This window comes from Mycena indigotica (assembly GCF_014461135.1).
Source record: "Mycena indigotica strain 171206Taipei chromosome Unknown Mind.scaff0004, whole genome shotgun sequence".
Classification (NCBI taxonomy): domain Eukaryota; kingdom Fungi; phylum Basidiomycota; class Agaricomycetes; order Agaricales; family Mycenaceae; genus Mycena; species Mycena indigotica.
Window position 1 is genome coordinate 3,881,639 of NW_023503003.1, and position 11,732 is coordinate 3,893,370.

General features: G+C 53.1%; 9 protein-coding genes across 9 annotated transcripts; 5 read left to right on the forward strand and 4 right to left on the reverse strand.

The window, feature by feature from the left end:
- Positions 1 to 67: 67 nt before the first annotated feature.
- Positions 68 to 883, forward strand: MIND_00507300 (ABC transporter protein; the record flags this gene model as incomplete). The annotated part of the gene is made up of 1 exon (XM_037361866.1): positions 68 to 883. The coding sequence occupies one exon, from the start codon at positions 68 to 70 to the stop codon at positions 881 to 883; it is 816 nt and encodes a 271-aa protein (XP_037222158.1).
- A 511-nt stretch (positions 884 to 1,394) lies between these two features.
- On the forward strand, positions 1,395 to 2,054 carry MIND_00507400 (uncharacterized protein; the record flags this gene model as incomplete). The annotated part of the gene is made up of 1 exon (XM_037361867.1): positions 1,395 to 2,054. One exon carries the CDS (start codon positions 1,395 to 1,397, stop codon positions 2,052 to 2,054), a length of 660 nt encoding a protein of 219 aa, XP_037222159.1.
- Positions 2,055 to 2,371: 317 nt separating this feature from the next.
- MIND_00507500 (uncharacterized protein) lies at positions 2,372 to 3,282 on the reverse strand (the record flags this gene model as incomplete). The annotated part of the gene is made up of 3 exons (XM_037361868.1): positions 2,372 to 2,685; positions 2,730 to 3,033; positions 3,079 to 3,282. 3 exons carry the CDS (start codon positions 3,280 to 3,282, stop codon positions 2,372 to 2,374), a joined length of 822 nt encoding a protein of 273 aa, XP_037222160.1.
- A 67-nt stretch (positions 3,283 to 3,349) lies between these two features.
- MIND_00507600 (DUF4604 domain-containing protein) lies at positions 3,350 to 4,042 on the forward strand (the record flags this gene model as incomplete). Its single annotated transcript, XM_037361869.1, has 3 exons — positions 3,350 to 3,448; positions 3,502 to 3,739; positions 3,786 to 4,042. Exons 1-3 carry the CDS (start codon positions 3,368 to 3,370, stop codon positions 4,040 to 4,042), a joined length of 576 nt encoding a protein of 191 aa, XP_037222161.1. The 5' UTR covers positions 3,350 to 3,367.
- Positions 4,043 to 4,664: 622 nt separating this feature from the next.
- Positions 4,665 to 5,723, forward strand: MIND_00507700 (uncharacterized protein; the record flags this gene model as incomplete). The annotated part of the gene is made up of 4 exons (XM_037361870.1): positions 4,665 to 5,019; positions 5,071 to 5,288; positions 5,332 to 5,388; positions 5,436 to 5,723. The coding sequence occupies 4 exons, from the start codon at positions 4,665 to 4,667 to the stop codon at positions 5,721 to 5,723; spliced, it is 918 nt and encodes a 305-aa protein (XP_037222162.1).
- An 11-nt stretch (positions 5,724 to 5,734) lies between these two features.
- On the reverse strand, positions 5,735 to 7,053 carry MIND_00507800 (Inositol-1-monophosphatase; the record flags this gene model as incomplete). The annotated part of the gene is made up of 8 exons (XM_037361871.1): positions 6,827 to 7,053; positions 6,699 to 6,775; positions 6,538 to 6,650; positions 6,371 to 6,485; positions 6,141 to 6,321; positions 6,076 to 6,096; positions 5,864 to 6,029; positions 5,735 to 5,812 (listed from the first exon to the last, which is right to left on the reverse strand). Exons 1-8 carry the CDS (start codon positions 7,045 to 7,047, stop codon positions 5,735 to 5,737), a joined length of 972 nt encoding a protein of 323 aa, XP_037222163.1. The 5' UTR covers positions 7,048 to 7,053.
- A 139-nt stretch (positions 7,054 to 7,192) lies between these two features.
- Positions 7,193 to 8,214, forward strand: MIND_00507900 (Proteasome subunit alpha type; the record flags this gene model as incomplete). Its single annotated transcript, XM_037361872.1, has 7 exons — positions 7,193 to 7,217; positions 7,264 to 7,308; positions 7,356 to 7,381; positions 7,430 to 7,794; positions 7,844 to 7,946; positions 7,997 to 8,092; positions 8,146 to 8,214. The coding sequence occupies 7 exons, from the start codon at positions 7,193 to 7,195 to the stop codon at positions 8,212 to 8,214; spliced, it is 729 nt and encodes a 242-aa protein (XP_037222164.1).
- Positions 8,215 to 8,261: 47 nt separating this feature from the next.
- MIND_00508000 (uncharacterized protein) lies at positions 8,262 to 8,933 on the reverse strand (the record flags this gene model as incomplete). Its single annotated transcript, XM_037361873.1, has 5 exons — positions 8,828 to 8,933; positions 8,637 to 8,770; positions 8,520 to 8,588; positions 8,328 to 8,470; positions 8,262 to 8,271 (listed from the first exon to the last, which is right to left on the reverse strand). The coding sequence occupies exons 1-5, from the start codon at positions 8,925 to 8,927 to the stop codon at positions 8,262 to 8,264; spliced, it is 456 nt and encodes a 151-aa protein (XP_037222165.1). The 5' UTR covers positions 8,928 to 8,933.
- Positions 8,934 to 9,119: 186 nt separating this feature from the next.
- MIND_00508100 (uncharacterized protein) lies at positions 9,120 to 11,486 on the reverse strand (the record flags this gene model as incomplete). Its single annotated transcript, XM_037361874.1, has 12 exons — positions 11,134 to 11,486; positions 11,050 to 11,081; positions 10,840 to 10,933; positions 10,149 to 10,793; positions 10,048 to 10,100; positions 9,844 to 9,996; positions 9,737 to 9,792; positions 9,572 to 9,688; positions 9,436 to 9,520; positions 9,319 to 9,384; positions 9,214 to 9,267; positions 9,120 to 9,169 (listed from the first exon to the last, which is right to left on the reverse strand). The coding sequence occupies exons 1-12, from the start codon at positions 11,361 to 11,363 to the stop codon at positions 9,120 to 9,122; spliced, it is 1,635 nt and encodes a 544-aa protein (XP_037222166.1). The 5' UTR covers positions 11,364 to 11,486.
- Between the last annotated feature and the right edge of the window lie 246 nt (positions 11,487 to 11,732).

Genomic DNA, 11,732 nt, shown 5'->3' on the forward strand with positions numbered 1-11,732 from the left:
ACTGCAGCGAAATTAGAGGAGAGGAGAACGAACACGTGATCAGAACACGCTTTGCCATCTGCCCGCCATGCGACTCTTGCTGCTCAGTCTCTGTGTTGGCCTTGCCCTCGCCCATCCTATGCACAACGCGCCGGGCCTCGGCGATATATTTGGCGACGACACATTTGACGACTCGCCAATAGACACAAGCACTGAAGTGTTTCCTCGTCCACCACGCCTCCCTCCTATTGCGACGAATGAAGGCCCTGGATTTGTTGATCTTCTGCCGACTACTACTGCAGGGAAGAGAATCAAGAGTTCATCGACTGCTGCGAGCGTGGGATCAGCGAGTCTGGCTGCTATCAACACACTTTTGTCTTCAACCACCAGTTTGGCGAGCACGCCGACGACTACCATTCCCCTCGACTATACGCCTCTTTTGCCTGTCGTTCCGCCCACGGAAACACCTGGCGACACGTCAACTACTTCGTCTGCTGCAGCGCAATGGAAGATCATCGGCGTGACAACGGTCGGCATCGCGGTGGTCGCTGGGTTCCTACTGTGCATTCTCTACTACGACGCGCTCTGGGGCTGCATGCTGGCTATGGTTGGCAAGAAGAAGCGGAAGAACAAAGGGACGGAGGATCTGGTGCCGGACTGGGCGAGGGGCGAGTGGGAGTATAAGATTGCGAGTGAGGACGGACACCGGTACCCGACTATGGCCTCGCTCGAGTCGATGGCGAAGAATTTGAAGAGCCCCAATCCTGACCCACACAGTCTTGTGCCCTCCCGCCTGCCGTCAATCTATATTCCGAAACTGGAGCCACATCCTCTCGAGCCGCTTTTCCGTCGACCTAGCGTGGTGCAGCACCCGATTCTACTCAGTCCGAACCTGCAGCGGTGAACGTAAACAGCCTATATCATACCAGTAACGTAGACATACCTCATTGTTTTTTTCTCGGGCGCCTTTTCAGACAGCATGCTGGCCTCGAGGTTGTTTGAGACAAGCTGCCCTGCGATGGCGAACCTGCAGCGGTGAACGTAAACAGCCTATAGACTTGTATCATAGTAGACATACCTCATTGTTTTTTCTCGGGCGCCTTTTCAGACATCATGCTGGCCTCGAGGTAGTTAGAGACAAGCTGCCCTGCGATGGCAAACCCTGCGAGTGCGACTCCGAATTTAAGACGTGTGCTTGCAGGCAGGGCTGTTAATATGACATTAATGACGCGTTGTAAGCCATTGGTTGCTTGGCACCCACCCAGGTATGACTGGAACAATGAGCGGTTATTTGGTGGTGGCGACGGCATGAGGGAAGAAGAGATATCAAGTGACAGCAGCGTTCTTCCTTTTTCTTTTACCACGACCATCCACGACCTCTCTCTTTCACGCCCTTAACTCCTGGCCCCCCTGCCATGGACCTCACGAAATCGTCACGTTCGCTCATTGTCCAGCTCGACGAAACCGAGCCCCAGCACAGTCACCACCTCCGCCGCAAGAAATCGTTCTACCGAGTTTCTGCCCCAGCAGCGCAGTCGCCCGTGATCGCGGAGGTGGAAATGGCCATCGATATTCCGCCTATGCGCCCACAGTCGATGATGGCGCTCCAGCCAAAGGCGTCGTCGGTGATTAGTCACAACCGCTCGCAGTCCCAGCCAAACACCCTCCGTCTTGGCCATCCGCGGCGGCCGTATTACTCCGCGATCCGGCCCGGAATGTCGACCTCCCGCCCGAGCTCCCCGCCAAACAGCTACAGCCCGCCCACCGCTGTTGACGACAGCATGGATGTCGATGATGGCCCGCCGGTAGCGCCCGCGATTTCGCCGCGTAGATCAAGTTTCCGGCTCGGGTTTGGCGCGTACGCACAGCAGTCGTCGGGCTTCTCGGTCACCGGGGAGATGGAGATGCGCATGGCCCTGGCTGCGATTGCCCGGGAGGAAGAAGCGCGCCAGACCGACTCCGATTCTCGCCCCCACCACCAGCACCATCATCATCTGGGGAAAGGCTCGGTGGGCAGACAAGTCAAGAAACTGCGTAAAGGCCTCCGCGATCTGGTGCGCCGCAAACCGTCATGACTTTTCTTTTTCTTTTTTGGTTATACCCCCCATGCTCGTCCGTTCGTTTGGTTATACTCACGTTATCGCATTGCATCGCATTGTTACTGCACTCATTAATCTGCACCCATAATTACTTACCCTAGATCCTAAAAGGATGTTGTCTGTTGTTTTTTTGCTATCAGTATCCTGTCTAACGCTGTAGCCCAGTTTTGATCAATGCTAGCTGACCCATCTCAGTGTCTGCTTGATGTCATGCCCAATCCATTGAAACTTTGCTGTCGGCCGCTTACACTAGATCATACATTGAAGAATGCTGTTGCTGTTTTTGCTACCTATCACGTCCGCATATTCCGCTCTCTGTCTACCAATGCGTCGAATGCCGCCTGAGCTGCAGCCCGGTCTTCGTCTCGGAATGGCGTCAGAACGGGTTGTGAGTTGGAAGAAGAAGGTGTCTCTGGCGGGGACTCGGACTGGTTTTGAATCGACGAGCCGTCTGCACGCCGGCCTTTGCGGATGTTTTCCCAAGCCTTGTTGCCTTCTTTGTTGCGATTCGCGCGAATTTCGTCCCACCGAGAGTAAGCGGGCTGCTGTGGAGATGGGGATGGAGATAAAGATGGAATGGCGCGTGGGGGCGAGTCGATTGGCGCGTCTATACGAAGTTATTTAAGCCAGCAACAACATAACACAACTCACCTGGCTCGAGATTAACCGGGTCCGCCGCAAACGCCTGCTCCGCCTCGTCCTCCGAGAATTTCCCGGTAAACGACACGAGTCCGGGCGAGAACCCGACCTTGAGCTTGACGTTATCCATCGCGCGGCTGAACCCGTGTTTGTTTTCGATCCGTTTGAATATTTTTGTGTGGGTGTACAGCCGGAGCACCTCGCCGGCCACCATGCTCGCGGCGCCCGCCACAAAGGCACCTGCTTTCCACGCGAATTTGGTCCGCCGGTTGCCCGCTGCGAGCCAGACGCCCACGCCGATGGGTATACCAAGGAACTGAAGAACGGTTAGATTTAGACAGTAGATTGGAAGCCAACACACGTCGGTGTAATGCAGGCCTGGCAGCGTGTGCATCAGCAGCTCGTAGTCTCTGCGCGTAATGTTGGTGCCCAACTCGGGCCCAAGCAAGGTCTCGATTTTGCGGCGCGAGCTGAATGTTCTGTCCATCCACTTTGGGTCATAATTGATGTTGACGACGCGCGAGGGCCCGGCCTCTGGCTGTGGTTGGTCGTCGTCAGAGGGCATAGAGCTTTGAAATGGAATGAATGCAGCAAGTTCAGAAGAGGAATTATGACGTCGTAACGCGTGACGCGGTCTGCGAAGCCCACCCATGGCCCCGCCGAAAGAGCCGACACGCGCCCAGCTCTCGTCGCGGCTCACCTACAGCCAGACCACGCCGCGCTTTCTCCAGGTACGTAGCACACCCCGATAAGCTCTTTTTTTCCCTAACAATGTCTATGGTAGAAACTGCAGAATCGAGTTGCGGGCATCCCAGACGAAGATGACGAGCAAGACGACGAATACGAGACATTAGACAACTCTGGGCGGCCGCCGATACCCAGGCGACCACCGATTCCTGAACGGCCCGCTGACGATCCTGGAAGTGCAGACGAAGACGATGCAGACGAGAGGCCACAGGTGGTGGTGCTCAAAGAGGGAAAGCATCTCTCTGAGCGGGAGGCAGAAAACATAAGGAGAAAAGGTCCGTCAGTTTGCAGCAACAACTCTAGTGCTGATAGTATATGTAGAGAAAGGGCTGCAACCGTTGCCAGACCCCGATCCGCCCACTGCGACTTCTTCCAAGACAACAGAAGACGACCACAGACCCAAGAAGGTCAAGCCGCCGCCTCCCAGCCTCTCTTTCTCCACCGCAAAGAACGGGTTCAAAGCTGGCGCCGCCAAACGCAAGGCTATTCTGAACGGCAGCGCGGGTGACTTACAGCCAGCAAAGAAGAAGGCGAAAAAGGACACCAAGACATTGCTGTCGTTTGGCGACGAGGCGTAGTCTTTCGGTGGACCGTGCGTCTAGCTCTATTTTCAATCGGTCTTCCGACCTTCTCACGTTTACTTCTCAGTGATTGGTTGTGAGGATCCGCCACACCGGAACCGGCCAAAGCCGTACTATACCCAACTTGGCTGATTATACCCGCGCCCAACGCGACGATGAAGCACGCGACGGAACGAGATGAGAAAACAGAAATGGTTTGCTTCGTCTTTCTTTATGTTGTATTACGTATCACGGGCCCTACGACTTGGTTCAGGCTACGCACGGATGACCGAAAGTGAACACGAACCTTGGGACGATTATTTCTTGCCTTTGCCGCAGTCGCAGTCGTCGCAGACGTCTTTGGTGCTGCTGCTGCTGGTGGAGCAAGTGGTGCTAGGCTGCAGGGTACTTGAATATAAATGGCAGACTGCGCAGGGAGACACTAACCATTGTGGTGGGTTGACAATGAGAGTTATCAGTACGTCAACCAGAGAGTGACCAGACTCTTATACCGATCTCTTATCGGCGGCATCATCATCTAGATTACAAACCAGCCGTTTCTAGATCGCCAACGTTCAACGCATTATGCCAACATCATCCTCCTTAAGCTTGACTCCTATATATCTCTCTTTCGCCGACCATGACCCTCTCTCGTTCCGCCCGCACCCGCACGCTCGCTACCGCCAGTCTCCTCCCGCTGATCCTCGCCCAGTTCCACTCATTTTACACCGAACACGCACCTGACCCCAATGTCTACACCCCCCACCCCCACTTCCTCGTGCTGCTATTCGCGATCCAGCTCGCCCAGCAGTGTTATTGGCTGTACCAGATGTTCTACCCGCCAGACGGGCGTGCTAACAGACGACGATTCGGCGAAGAAGAATCGCAGCCCTTGGATGGCCATCCAAGAAATACCACGCAAGACATCGACGACAACACCGAGCCGACACAAATGGCGTACGCGCCAGTCTACGCGCTCTGTAATGTCTTCTTCGGTCTGCCTGTTTGACGTAAGAGTACTCCGATATGCTGACTAACACCGACAGTGATTGCCTCACTCACCTGGACGCTTTACTTCCTCATCTCGCATCTTTTCGTCTTCCTTGCCGCCGCTGCCCAGCTCTACGCCGTCTTCGGCCTTCTCGGGCCCGATGGCAAATACTCACCGACCCGGCGGAACCACCTCACCCACCTCGTCGCAAAAACCAACGCCGGGTTTTCAATAGTGTACTTGGCACGGTCTTGGGGCGCGCTCGGTATCGGGGTATGTTCAACCCAAAATATAGCCTCTATTGACGTCTTTGAAGGCATCCCGGCCAGTCTTTCAGCAACAGGCCTTCCTCGCAGTTGCCTTGCTGATCATGGTATGCTTTTCCTCCATCTTGCGCGGATTGACTCTGGATGGCGACAGACACTAACCGCTGGACCGGACCCCACGATCGGGCTCAGTCTGGTCCTCGATCTCGCAGCGCTGGCGGCAGGGAGTGCCATTGAAGAATGGCGCATCGCATTTGCTGCCATCATCGGTGTGCTCTTCGTGGTGGTCCTCTCTGACTCGGCACTCGCATGGAAAAACGGCCGGCTACACCCTGCGCCAGAGCTCATCACGGACATCGACGCTTACCACGACTCGGAGCAAATTTACTTGTCGGACATCCGAACACCAACGGAGGACAGCTTTCCAACAGAGCAAGTCTAGTTATATTGTGATCAGTTTGGTTGTATGTCTTCGACAGTCGCATAAAATTCTTCGATGATCCTCTTTTGTGCCTGTTTAGTGGTCTCTCCCTACAAAAAAAAAGTTGAGGGAATTTGTGAGATTCAGAGTGGGTTGTGTACCTCTGCACCACCGATGGCCCGCACGACGATGTACTTTCTGCCCGTCAGAATGGCTTCAGTGACATCGCCAAACGAGTCCTCAGATCTCGTGGCTGCGAATACTTCACGCGAGCCAGTTACAATGCCGCCAGCCTCTTCAGCGATTACCACGCCCGCGCAGACATCCCTAAAGCCCATCAGAAATAAGAGGTTCAAGACCCATAAACCCATACCACGGCCAACACCCTACTTCCCTGGTTTATGTTAGTATCAACTAATTACTACGAGGAATGCTCACCAGTACAAGTCTAAGGCGCCCTGGGCCACCAGCGCAAAGTTGAGCGCCGCCGATCCGACAGAGCGCAGCGAATGGGCCATCTTGCCGCCGGGGACCTGTGAGGGGTCGCCGGCGAGCCGGCCGAACGAGGAGGATTTAGCGGAAATGGGCTTTTCGGCGCGGTCTGAGCCCCATTCCACAGCTTTGCGGATTATTAGAACGTGTAACGATATATTGATCAGATTTCACACCGATTAGGGCCTGCGAGAGGGAGGGCAGCGGTTTGGGGGACGATGCGAGCGGTAGCTTGAGCCGCTTTCCGTCGCTGGTGGTGAGGAAGGAGCCATGGCCTTTGATTCCGGTGTACTGTGTTGACAGCATCAGAGGCCTGTGGCGCGAGGACAAACCAAAAACGAACCAGTTGGGAGAGGAATGGGTTGTAGATCACGCCAAGCACGGGTCGTTTCTTAACGATGAGTCCCAGCGATATACACACGTAGGGAAAGCCATGGACGAAATTCGTTGTTCCATCTATTCCCAGTCAGGTCAAGCAGAGATGTAGTGGAATATATGACGAACCAATGGGATCGACACAAAAAGTGGGGTCGTCAGTCAGCGGAGCGCGATCGCCAGCAGAATAAGATTCCTCGCCAATACTGCATCAAGCGTAAAGACGAGCGCAGAAAAACTCGTGGCTGGCCACGAACAACTTGAACGCGGGATATTTGCTGCCCAGCTCAGACTTGACGAGCTCCTCAACACGCACGTCGAATTCGGTCACCAAATCCACGGCGTTTTTCTTCTCGTTGATGCTGGATGCTGGGGCAGACTGAATAGCAAGCGACCCTTCGAGAATGAGGTCGCCTGCCCTTTTCGCGAGGGCGACGGTGAAATCGAGGATGGATTCGAGATCGAGCTCGGTGGACATGGTCGGCCTCTCGCGGCACGCACGGTGGTGGCAAGTGGAGAAAAAGTTGCTTCGACTCCGCGAGCGTTGAACGTGCACATGTTACGTAAAGTAACGCTGTGACTAGAGTAATCGAGACGCGTCAGCCTCTTGCTTCCAGTCCATTATGTTCCTCACGCGTTCTGAATATGGTGAGCGAAGAAATCTGGTGGATCCCTGGTCTAAGCGTTCATCCAGACCGTGGAGTCAACACCTTCTCTCCAGAAGGACGTCTGTTCCAAGGTAAGAGCTGTCGAAATAGTGGTCTGCGATTTACCAACTGGATCTAGTCGAATATGCCATGGAAGCCATAAAGGTTTGCTCTCCAGCTTGAAGCGTAGACCACCCACTTACTGCGCAATAGCTTGGCTCAACAACCGTGGGCATCCGAACCCCACACGGCGTCGTTCTGGCCGTAGAAAAACGCGTGCATTCACCGCTGCTCGAGTCGAGCTCAATCGAGAAGATTATGGAAATCGACGAGCACCTTGGCTGTGCGATGTCTGGTCTTACTGCCGACGCCAGGACCATCATTGACCACGCCCGCGTTACTGCCCAAAACCATTCATTCACATACGACGAGAAGATCAAGGTTGAGAGTGTCGCCCAGGCGGTATGCGACCTTGCTCTTCGCTTCGGTGAGAGTGTCCACGACGAGGAGGCCATGATGAGTCGCCCTTTCGGTGTTGCACTCTTGATTGCAGGCATTGACGAGGTTGGGCCGCAATTGTGAGCTTCACTTTCTGACTTGGTTCATTCTCGTTTCTTATAATTATAGATATCACACCGACCCGTCTGGTACGAGCACACGGTATGATGCGAAAGCGATTGGGTCTGGATCGGAGGCGGCGCAGAGTGAGTTGCAGGACAAATGGCACAAGGTTCGTCGCAAGCCAACTCTAATGATGTGACTCTCATCTTCTGTTCACAGTCGATGACCCTCCAAGAGGCCCACATACTAACACTCCGCGTTCTGAAGCAAGTGATGGAGGAAAAGCTAGACCAACACAACGTTCAGGTCGCGCAGGTGTGTTGGAATACTTTGACTTTGCTTATTAGCTCGATCCTAATGGCCCGTAGGTTACGAAGGAGAAGGGCTTCGAGATCTTAGACGAGACGAGTCTGAAAGACGTAATCGAGCTGATGTGAATTGTATTTTTTTTTCTTTCTTCTCCGTCTCTTCGCCCTAAGTATCTCTACTTGAGGCTTTGAGGGTGATAATGTTAGCCATCGATTCGTGTCTGGTAAGGCCATCCACACACCTAGCGATGCACTCGATCTCAAACAACACGTCTTTCGGTAAGCGGGCGACCTCAACACACGAGCGAGCAGGCTTGTGCGACCCAAATACGCGTTCATAGATCCCGTTCACCACCGCAAAGTCTTCCATCGACTTTAGAAAGACCTAGTTAAGCTTTAGCAGTAGTCGCAAGCAGCTACACAACAGCCCTGACCGTAGTTTTCGCAACCTTGTTGAGCTCCGAGCCGCCCGCCTCAACCACAGTCTTGAGGTTTTTGAGTGCCTGAACGAACGCGTTAAGCAATTGACTAGGCATCCATGGTTTATTCACCTGCTCCGTCTGCTCGACAATCCCGCCTGGGACGATCGCGCCAGTTTCCGGATCGAGCGGAATGCATCCGGAGAGGAAGAGAAGGTCTCCTAGCTTTGTCGCTTGCGAATAGGGGCCCACAGCACTCGGGGCATCTGCAAGCGCGCGTGTGAGCGAAGAGAAAACACAAGGGGGAATTCGGGGCGAGTGACCTTTGGTGGCGACGATCTGGATAGCGGACATGGGCCTTATCGTTCGATAGAAGGGTGGTGGTGCACGAGTTAAGAATCGCAGAGCGTGTGGACGGAGCATGGCGATTAAGCACGTGACTAGTACGGTATAGAAGGACATTAGGAATGTAACAACTAAAAGACAAATGTAGCATAGAATACAGCTGTAGCAACACGAAAAGCAGTATGATAACAAAAAATGCGTGAAGAAAAGAAAAGAAATACACTTGTTGATTTGAATGAATGAATGAATGGAAGAACCAAAAGAGTGTGGTTATACAAGTTTCATGGTCTTAAGATTTCCTTTAATGATAATATCTCGCACTGAATTCATTAGTAAGCTGTTAACCCATAAGGTCCTCGCTCACCGTTAGAAATGATCGTTGCGGTCCGTCGTGTGTCGGTAACGGCCGTGAGATGGACTGGAAAAAGAAGTATGTCAGGCGCTGGCAGGAGCATAGGTATACCCGTACTGTAAAGCTCTCGCTCCTTATTGGGCGTAACAGCGTGGTGCAATGCACCAAATTTATTGCGGAAGTCTTGAAATGCCGTCAGTGCTAGTGCCCGCGTGGAAAAAAAAGACAGCCTACACTTAGAAACCGAGTCGTAGTCGTTTGGTCGGTCTCCGTATGAGATCATGTGGTGGTTCAGTCGCACGCCGGCTTCGAGCTTGGCCTACGTGGAATGAGAGGCGAAATGTGGCGCAGACAAGAGCAATGGCCTCACCTGAAGCAGATCGCACTTGTTTAAAAACAGCACAATGTTCACCTTGGCTAATAGTTTGTTGCCTACGACAGCTTGCCATAGCTGTAACGAGTCCTCAACCCGGTTTACACGGGTATCCTGTCAGAATGGGTTATTTGGAATAGTAGCAGCATGCCATGGACGAACCTCGGCCAATACTTGGTCAAAGGCTGAGATTGGAGCCAGGAATATTATGGCGTTGACTGAATTAGACAGTCAGTGATGCTTATCCTACGCAATCCTAGTCAACTCACTGTCTTCGAAGTATGGCGCCCAGGCTTGTCGTTGGTTCCTAGACCCACCAACATCATAGATCTTCCAATGTACACCACGATTGCTTCCAGAAGAAATCGAGAATGTGTGTTCAACGACCCCCATCGTCTTGAGCCGTGCCTTAAGGACATCAGCTACGTTAAATTTGGTTATATGAAGCCAGTAAAAGTAAAAGTAGCACAAACCGTCAGTGGGGATGTACTTCTTGGCTGTGATCCGGGGAATTTCATTCAAGTAGCTTTAGCGATTCGTTAGAAAAACCCGATAGAACAAAAAAAGATCTCACAAGCCACTGCTCTCCTCAAGCCGCAGTCGCTTCTCCCGAAGGCGCTCACGGACATTTCTGTCCCTCCACATTTCTTGCATATACGGAGCGCAAGAATGCAGAATATGAACTGGATCGTCTGGGTCTTCCCACCAGCCCTCGATCTCACCTGAATGAGCGCTCTTTGGACTCTTGGCCCTACCGCCAAGCGAGAATGCTTTCTTCCAGTTGTTTGACGTATGTACTGCGACTTCGCTGCCTGTTGTTATACTATTTGTTGGCGAAGACGCTGAGCCAGAGGAGCTGCCGTTCATGGGAGAAGGAGTTGATAATTGTCGTGTCGGAGGGATCATAATCGTTGGTGCAGGTCGACCGTTGTGAGTAGGCGTATATGGCTGGGGCGAGTAAGTCTCCCAAGGCCCAAAATGTGTGGGTTCGTCTTCCTCTGGAGAGGAGAGCATTCGTATTAGACGGTCTTCAAGTTGCATAAGAGGCTGTAAACGTCGGCGGTATCCCTCATAGTTGGGGACCTTTGTGCCGAGGATAGCGGACTCTGGCCGGCCAGTTGCTGAGATGATGAGAGAGGCAGGCTCAAGGGAGTATGAGTCAACTTCGTCTGCAGCATCTTCAAGGTGGTCCGCTTCTGGCTGTAGCGCGTCCAGAATTCTGGCATATAGACTCAGACTAAGCAGGGTAGCGTGGCGAAATGTACCTTCTGACCGATCTGACGAGGTTGAGATAGATAACCGCGCGCCAGGCAATTCGCTCCGCGTGAAAAGCAGCAGGAGTGTGCAGAAGCTGGAATTCTGGGAGTTACGTGAGCATTGTAGCCAGAAGAACGGAAGAGATTGGATAATGAATGGCGAGGGCGGCTCAGTTCTCGCCCCGGCACCTATTGTCGCGGCAGTAACGAGAGACTCACGCTTAATACAAGTGCTCTTCCCCGACTCAGACCTGGCAAAGAAAAATGAGACTGTGGTTTGGCTGAACAAAACATAGGACGCACTGGCCAAGGAGCAAGACCTGGACCTCCGCCCGAGACTTTTTGCGGTGGTTACGCTCATTACGAATCATTTCGTCTATACCATCGCTTATCCTCTTTGCGTCGGTGGCGGCTTGGAGGCGGGACTCTCGTTGGTCGAGAGTCTCGTTTGGGGGAGGGAGAAGGGCAGCAGAGAGTGGGTCAGACAGTGAGCGACGTCGACCAACGGTGTCGACTTGCTTCTGCTTCGCCATACCAGGCAAGGTGGAAGTACAGAAAAAGAGAGAAAGAGGACGGCAAATACACCTCCGCCCACGGAATTCTAAAAGGAAGAAATGGAAAACGCGTGAGCGTGACCCGAAATGGAATGCCCTCACTAATCTCTCTCCGCCGAAAACTAGGACATGAAAGAGCGTCCCCGACGCGACAACAAGCTCATGGAGTCTACCTCCAATAGCCGACACTCGAGGATGCCACAGCGATCGTTTTAAACGCGGTCAAAAATAATTTAGCGGCGTGACTTGATCGTCGGTTATCGGTTACCCTCCAACGAAAACATTGCTAAGAAACAATATGCCCCTGGAAGCCCATCGAAGGCCCAAATGGTCGTCGTATAGTCGTCC